Source organism: Meleagris gallopavo, chromosome 2 (genome assembly GCF_000146605.3).
Source record: "Meleagris gallopavo isolate NT-WF06-2002-E0010 breed Aviagen turkey brand Nicholas breeding stock chromosome 2, Turkey_5.1, whole genome shotgun sequence".
NCBI classification, from domain to species: Eukaryota; Metazoa; Chordata; class Aves; order Galliformes; family Phasianidae; genus Meleagris; species Meleagris gallopavo.
The window spans coordinates 56,291,838-56,300,732 of NC_015012.2; the positions used below are offsets into that span (position 1 = coordinate 56,291,838).

The 8,895-nt window shown below is 40.7% G+C and overlaps 1 protein-coding gene across 1 annotated transcript; it reads right to left on the reverse strand.

Moving 5' to 3' along the window:
• Positions 1-286: 286 nt before the first annotated feature.
• On the reverse strand, positions 287-8,334 carry RSPO3 (R-spondin 3). Its single transcript, XM_010707335.3, has 3 exons — positions 8,112-8,334; positions 6,595-6,741; positions 287-4,296 (listed from the first exon to the last, which is right to left on the reverse strand). The coding sequence occupies exons 1-3, from the start codon at positions 8,317-8,319 to the stop codon at positions 4,076-4,078; spliced, it is 576 nt and encodes a 191-aa protein (XP_010705637.1). The 5' UTR covers positions 8,320-8,334; the 3' UTR covers positions 287-4,075.
• Between the last annotated feature and the right edge of the window lie 561 nt (positions 8,335-8,895).

The window sequence follows — 8,895 nt, forward strand, 5'->3', positions numbered from 1 at the left end:
TTACTATGTTGATCCATTACATCAGAAGCAGATGCTGGTGCTATGACAGTAAAAGCTGAACCTTCCCAACAATATTCTGTTACGTTTTGTTGCTATGTGACAGATAGCAGCAGAAGGGCAATCTGACAGAATGGTGTCTGTCCTGGAAATGTGTATGAAGCAAAGGTGTCGAATTGAATTCCTCTGTGCAGAAAAAATGGCACCCACTGACATTTACTGATGCTTGCTGAATGTTTCTGGAGACTAAACGGTAAATGTGAACACAGTGAGGCAGTGGGTGATGTGTTTCAGCAGTGGCAACAGTGACATTAAAGACAAGCCATGTTCTGGATGGTCATGCACAGCTGTCAGACCATGAAATGAAGGATGTCTTTATCCACAAATAGTTGGTTTACAACAGGAAACTGCATACAGAGCTGAAGATCAGCAACTTTGTGTTGGAAATGATGCTGGCAATGCTGGAATATCACAAAGTTTACACAAGGTGGATCCCTTGAATTCTCACACAGGAACAGAAAGAACAACATAAGCAAGTTTGTCAGGATCTATTGAATCAATATGAAGCTGATCCAGTTTCTTGAATCGCATCATTACCATTCATGAGATGTGGTATCACCACCATAAGCTGGAGTCAAAATGACAGTACATGAAGTGACGACATATGAATTTCCCATTAAAGAAAAATCTCAAGATGCAGCCCTAAAGGAGTAAAGTGATGAGCACTGTCTTTTAGGATATGAAAGTAATGATCCTTCCAGATTTCCTAAAACTGGACAAACCATCAACTCTGACCACTGCATCACAACACTGACTAAGTTGAAGACTCGAGCTTTGAGTCAGACCAGAGAAGAAGACAACCTTCCTCTTGCAACAGTATAATGCCAGGCCCCAAGCCAGTTTGCTTTGGAGCATATTGTCAATCTTGGTTGGACTGTCCTATCACACCCACAGTATAGTACAGATTTGACTCCTTCTGAATTCCATCTGCTTGGACCAATGAAAGATGGACTGTGTGGGTAGCATTTCCTAGCAATGACACCATCACAGCATCTGTGAAACAGTGGGTCACCTCTGCTGATACAGATTTTTACAAGTGCAGCGTGCAGGCTCTTGTTCATCGCTGCAAAAATGCATAGCTAACGGTGGTAATAATGCTGAAAATTAGTTTTTTGTAGCTGTCATGGTTTTATGAGAGAATTTGATAACATTGATAATACTAAGAGAATTTGTTCTATGAAGTAGTGCTATTGTGCTCGTTGTATTGGTTGCAGTTATCATAGAAATAAATAGGAAGCATTACTTTCACTGTGACCTATGTATTTTAACCTTGTTAGTATGAAGTTACATTGTTTTCAGCTGAAGTAAAATCTTGGCAAATGCCCTGGGGTTTTTAGCTAACAGGTAGTTTTGCATATTTAAGGTAGTTTTGCATATTTAATAGATGCCTGATAGGACTCCTTCTGCATACCATAGTCATCTGAAGACATGCACTCAAAACTCTAGCATCTTCTCCCAGTAAAACTCAATTTACTAGACAGAGAGAGAGAAAAAAAAAAAGAGTTATACTGGATCACACCAGCTTTAATGGCATACTAGCAGATGGAAACAAAAAGCCATCTTCATTTGTCTTATCTTGTTCTGTGTAACTGTTCCAGAAACATGCACTTGCCTCTCTGAGATAGCAGCAACTGAAATGACTAACATCCTGTCTCTGATTTCAACTTCTTGAGCAAAGTCACTGAGGGATCTGTGACGAGCATACCCCGTCATGATGTGGTCTTTGCCCTTACTCCCTCGGCCACAGACATATAATCAACATGGAAATGGCAAAGACGGACTGAACTAACTTTGTCTGCTAACTTGTCTGATTGCAGATGACACATAGCAGCACTGTTGGTTCTTGCTAGGTCTGCTGCTAGACTTAGTTGATGCTGTGGAAGCTAGTCTCCAAAGCAATCCCCAAGTGGCAGTGTGGAGTTGTACAATGCAAAATAGCATTTTCAATATTTCTTAACAGTAAGTCCAAATGTATTTACTTTCCCTTTCCTGTCCAAAAGAGTTTTTGTTGTTAACTCCCTCTCATCTCATTGACTGGACTAGCTATCATAAGAACAGAGCTTGCTTTGGCTTTTGATACAAGCACTCTCTTGTTTGAAGGGGAACAGAAATTTCTCTTGGAGAAATAGACAGTGGCAGTAAGGAAGATAAGTTGCCTGGAGATTAACTTGGAAAGCCTCATTTCCCTATCCCAGTAGGAACATAAGGAAACTCTGAGCCTAATCCATCCCTTCAAGGTATTTTAACCTAATGTTTCATGTGTGAATTTCCTCAGTTTTATTAAGGATTACCTTTTATTTCATTTTAAATAAACTCATCTTTCTTTGAAGGTGTACAAAAATGAATTGGACAGATATTTGTGGGTAATATTACAGAGGATTGTACAGCGATGTCTTTCAGAACATTAAAAAAGTACTCTCAGCCATACACATGCAAATCCCAAAGGCGTAAGCAGTATTGGAACATAGTTGTTGGAACATAGGTTACATCTGACTGCATTTAGTTCAAAGTATGAAAGTGTCTACTGAGTGTGAAACAGACTAGAATATACTCTGTGACTTGCTCAAAAGAGAAGAATAATGGTTTTATGCACATTGCAGAAAAAATAAAGATTTTAAAGGAATTCTATGTGTGTGCAGTATTTTTCAAATATGGCTTGGCTCAGATCTTGTTAAATAAGGATTGACAGTAAAATAGGTGAGGAGTTTCTTTTAAAGTACTTACTACATATGAAATACAGGCAATTCTCAAAGGAAAAAAATCCAATCTGAGAATGCTGCCAAATTACCATAAACAAATACATGACATCATTATCACCTTAAAGAAAAGCAACAGTTTTTAGACTCAAAACTAAAGTTCAGAACTATATTTTCAGCTCTGACTATTGTATTGTAGTGTAACTATTGTAGAAAAAAATACTCTTTTCTTCCAGTTACAGTGAAGTAACAGGTTTGTGCTTCAAGCTGTGCCACCATGCAAAAGCGATAATTTTCATGGACATATTGAATATATAGTCTAAACAGGAAGAAATCTGTACATAGCTTGTCTTGGCTGCTCTCCTGAGGCAGACACACTGCTCTACCTTGCATCCAAATCTGGGATCCCCAACACAGGAAAGATGTGAAGTTTTTGGAGAGGGTTCAGAAGAGGGCCACAAGAATGATTTCAAGGGCTGGAGCACTTCTCTTATGAAGACAGGATGAAGAAACAGGGCTTGTTCAGCTTGGAGAAGAGAAGGCTGTGGGGAGACCTCATTGCAGCCTTCCAATATTTAGAGAGAGTTTATAAACATGAGGGAAATCAAATTTTTACAAGGGCGGATAATGATAAGACAAGGGGGAATGGTTTCAAATTAAAGGAGAGGACATTGTGATTAGATGTCAGGGTAAAGTTTTTTACTGAGAGAGTGGTGAGGTGCTGGAGCAGGCTGCCCAGAGAGGTTGTGGATGCTTTGTCCTTGGAGGTGTTAAGTGGAGTTTCCCTTGCTTGCCACAGAGTGTTGTGGTCTTTCTCCTACACTGGGACTCTGCAAGTAGAGGGCAAGATCATGCCACATTTTTCAACCAGAGCTAGTACAGAGAGGTCAGGGTGTGAGAGATGTCACAGTGCTGCAATAGTAGGAGTTACAGGCTTACCTGTATAGGAGCATGACATAGGAACCATTTCAGAGGAATCTTATGGTTGAATCATGAAAATTGACTGCCTGATATTCAACAAAAAACTTTCACCATGCTGTGTTTTATAATGGACCTTTTTGCTGCACGTGCAACATCTCATTTCAGCAGTTCGTTCAGCAGAACCTACAGAGAGTGCATCTTCCCATCCTACCCACCCTGTGTACTCTGGATCACACAAAGTGCATTTTTTCAGCAGCATTAGGACTTTATTTACACCAGGGAAGTGCACAGTTCCCTCCAGCTCAATGAATGTCACGTCAGTGGGAGCTTTGGGGAAGCCAGCAATTGAGGCTTGAGAATTCAGATGCGAATATTTAAACAAGTACAATACAAAACTGAAATTATGATGATGATAACGTGGTACCTTTTCCTTCCTTCTGACATCTCTTTCTTTGTACCATACATTTTCTGCTTTCGCTTGTAGCTGGGCAAGGATTGCCCCTTGCTGACGGGTGTTGTATGATCTCTCTGACCCTTACTTCATTTCCTCTTTTGAAACCACATGTTTTTCCTTTCTTTGTGCAAGGGCTCCATGGACTCCACTCACTAGCTTCACAGTGCACTGCAACAAACATAAGACAAGCTGAGCCTGGCCAGTATATTTTTGTATACATTATGCATATGGTACATTCATCTTATTCTGCATCAGCTAAAAGCTAGCAAACACAAATGAAATGAATCAGGATTTAAAGCAATGAATTGAGTAAATTTATACTACTGAAGGTATATTGCATACAATAATGTCAAATAATTATGTCAGATGCTATTTTGTACCTGCCATTTTGCAATTCTGTCCCTGAAACAGGGCAGCAAAACCAAATTGGTCTCAATGAAATCAGTTATTGGGATCTTTTCTTTGGTTGGTTTGGTGTTGTGGAGATAGAGCTCCTATTGGTTTTAGTGGAATTAAACAGGAGAGAGGCGAAGGAAATCACTGTGTCAAGATGCTGCAGCTGGTCTTTGAGGTATTGAATTTGGAAATCAATAGAGTTATAATGAAGTAACGGTTACAGAAACATTACATTAGAAACCAAGCATCTTTGGTTATCTCTTGCTTGGCATTCAACTTAAATAGTGATAGATCTGGAACACATGTAAGGTGTAAGTTAGCAAAGCAGAGGAAATTTAGTGGTAAATGAACTTTTAGAAAAGTGTAAGTTGCAGTTTCCAAACTACAGTGATCTAAATGCATACCCCATACTATTGGGAACTCAAAGGTATGCCACTGGACACTTGCCCAAAGAGTATAGACAAAAATGTGGGCAACCTGGAGCTTCAAAACATGGTCTTAATAGCTGTGCCACCTCCTCAGTATCCTACTCTTAATAAAAGGTAGTAATTATTTGCTTTCTCATGTGTTACTTAAGAACCTAAACCTCCACTAAAGAAGAAAGAACTTCTTGCATCTTTATAGGGAGGATTTCATAAGTAAGTCAACATTTTTCCTGATTCAGAATTTACTTTAAAATTTTTCAAAACTTAAAAATGTTACTGATCTCAGGCAATCTTTGAGCCTCCCTCCAGTAAACTGTCATGTGGGTAATTTTGTTTTTAACATTACACTGGAGCTTTCCTGTTAAAATAATTGGCCTTCACGTGCACAGAAAGGTTCTGTTTTTCCTCCATAACTTTAAATGGCTTTTCTGAGTTAAGACTGACTCATTGTTAAAGCAGCTAAGTCTACAGCACTTGGAAACAGCCACCAAGAAACAAAAATTATCCCCTGAATTGCTTCCAAAGATGAAAGTCTTTGCTAGAAAATAAAACCGTAAATACCGTCACTACCACCTGAACTAATAGCTACTTGAGAAAGAAAACACTGAACCAGTGCACATTATTTTTACTCCTGACTTGCTTGCCCTGCCAAATGGGATATGCCAGAGAGAGTTATGTGCATGATGCTGTGGAGGAGGAGATTTTCAGTATGGCCAGGCTGTGCCTAAGTGCGCCCTGGTTGCAGGTGGCTGAAGAAGTTACTGCTCCCACTGTGGCTTGCAGCCCGCAGCCACCACAGTTCACAGCCAGTGCACCAAAATAAGCTGAGCCCTGCTGCAGCCTCAGCGTGTTCATGGCAGGGGACATGGATAGCAGCAGCCCACAGGCAAACACATCATTCTTCCTGCTTTCGGCTGCAGGGGTGGCAGAGGGATGAAGCAGACAGCTAGGTGTGTTGACCTCCAAAATTGCCCTGGCCTGAAGAATTGGAGCTTGTGACTCAGAGGCTGAAGAGATATAAAAGCAGCTCTCGTTTCTGCAGCCATGAGTCACCAGAGCAGTGCCGCCAATCTCACTCCTTCACAGAGAGCGCTATGCTGTTCGCCATCTGATTTTAATCCTCTCTTTCTACAGTCAGGTGATTATGCACAAATACTATTTTAATTTCTAGCTCTCCTCTCTGGGAATATAAGATTCAAAATGCTGGTGCACACATGCTGTGAAGGCACAGATAGCACAAAGGACTAAAACCAGAGCAGTTAGTATTTTGAACTTCAAGATAATGTAAGGCTTGCATTGACATTTTTATACCTTTGACGGTAGTGGTGCAGCCAACACTGTAACAGTTCAAGCTGAAGGTAGATGTCATTCTACCTCAGCACAGGCCAAGTCAGCAGGATGAAATGGGCCTTTTTTCCTGAGGCAGAACTGCCATTAGCATTGGGGCTGTATTTTGGGGCACAACCGAGCTTGATTTTTATGAAGTGATGTAAGTTTGTTGTACCTTGTGATGCAGAACATTTCCTGGGTGGATTTGAGCCTTTCCCAGAGCTCTAACTGATCTTGCAGCTTGTGCCCTTCACAGATCTCCCATCCCCACGAGGAAACCAGGTAGGGCTGGGCCTTTATATGGGGCTGGACTTACCAATACTAGTGCACTCCATTGTGTGGTTGTTGGCTTCCAGCCCATCAGGGCACTTTTCAAGGCACTTTCCACTGTATAAGTAAAACCCACTTTTACACTTTGTGCAGAAGTTTCTGGTGAAGCAGGTATCACAATCAGCTTTACATTCTGAAATGCAAAGAGGACACAACACTGATGCTCTTTTGTTGTGAAACACCACAGACTCAAATACAATAGAATTCAAGGTAAAATCACTTTAGAAGGCTCTAGCAATGTTAAAGTCTTCAAAGGAAACAAATTATTTTTATGTCTCCCTTATGACCTGTACATACATTGAGGACCACAGCAAGTGAATTTAGTATGAGTCAGAAATTAATAAGGATGGTCTGATGCTGGATCATCACATGCTTCCTTTGCAGACCGATGCAAACTGAAGACAAAGCACAGCTCATCAGAATAACAACACACTAGTTGTAGTGCATATAGCTACAGGTCCTGGGCCCAGTTCCACACTATCTATCTCCATCCATCCAGGAGAAATAAAATATTTAGAGTTTGCTTAAAATCAGCATAAACAATATATTTCCCAGTTCTCAGGTGCTTTTAAAATAAGCAAGCAAAAGTTTGTGTATGACACAGCTCATGTTTGATATGCAAGGCCACACACTGCTAAAAACTGAGCAAGTACTTTGCAGTGTCATGTTACTCTGCAAGATTTTGCTCTAGGGTTTATTCATTAAATAACTTTTAGTACCAGGTAAAATCTGAAGAGTGTCTTGGCTGTCACAATTATGTTTTTATATCACCTGTGGGGTTAAAAAGTGAACTCAACAACAAAAATCACAGGAGGAAGGAAAAGAAAGGGAATGGGAAGGATATTGCAAAACCAGTACATTTATGGTTCAAAATACATAATGGGTTCGAAATGTTGCCCAAAAGATAAATAAGAGAATTCTTTAGAATAGAATAGTTCTCTGCTTCCCAGTCTGCACGCAACACGAATCAGGTAACCTCTCCAAACCAGGTTGAGACCTTGTATTTTGGTACAGGCATTTACAGGACTACATTGCATGCAAGATGAGCTATAAGCAGACCAGAACAAAACACATCTCCACAGAGATCCACCAGCCACCATTTCACCATTGTCTCAAGAGGAAGGCCAATGAGCTAAACTGCCCCAGGCTCCAACGTTCAGTGGCCCTCAGTTTTCCCTAAGCCCCACTGCCACTCCAACTTGCTGAGCAGCCTCTGGAAGGCAGTGCCTGTGGCCTGCTGATGCTCCACTTCTGTGTGAGTGTAGAGGAGGCCATCTCTCAACACCCAGGCAGGTCATTCATGCTGAGCTGGAAGCCCTGAGATTTAGGGAGTTTTGTGGGTTTTCACCTAAACTCCCTGCTCAGGTTAATATCTATTGTGGTACTGTAAAAGAACTGAACAGAAAAAGATTCAGCCTGTCCATCTACTTCTGTGTTGTCTTGTCTCCTAAGGAGACGCAGCATTCAAACAAAGCTGTGTGCTTCCCCTTATCCAGCACTTACTTGCACACTTGTTAATGTCAGGATACCGTGTCCCATAGTATCCACTTGGACATGAGGAAAGACATACTCCGATCTGTTTCATGCCGATCCTCTCCAGAACAAAAAAGAGTCTGGGCTTACATGACAGGCATCCATTGTAGTCCGAACATGTAGCACACCCTCCTTGGCAACCCTGGCTCACGTTAGGATGCACTGAGGAGACAAGCATCAAAAAATAGGGAAGAGAGGGAAGAGAATAATAAGTTAGACAATTTCTTTCAAAATAACCATGGTATAATGGTTCCACTGTGCTCAGAAGGGTGGACCATCCTCCTCTCTGACAGCTCTTACAGACTGCTTCATTTTTAGCTGTCTTTTATGAACTAACATTTCATTCCAATGATTATTTCATCTCTATAAAACTGAGAATCTCAGCTGATGTGCCCACGTCTTGTAGAAATGACTAAGAGCAAATTATATTTGAAATAGATACTGTGGAACAGTAGCATCCTAGAGAACATTTATTTTTCAAGTTATTTTCAGTGGCTTTTCTGCTGCTTCTTCAATTAACCTTGTATACATACAGCTCAGCAGATGAATACATGTTTGTTTGTGTTTACTTTTATTAGCTGGATGATTGAAAAACTATTTAGTTTATCATTTCCTTCACTGACTAAGTGACATTTTATTGAGTTCTACTGTGCAGGAATATGCCTCTGTTAGATTTGATGCTAATTCGTGTTAATAAAAGGACACAGGGGGGCCATCCTTCTCACTCTCCTTCTTTCCCTGGAATGTTCTCTCC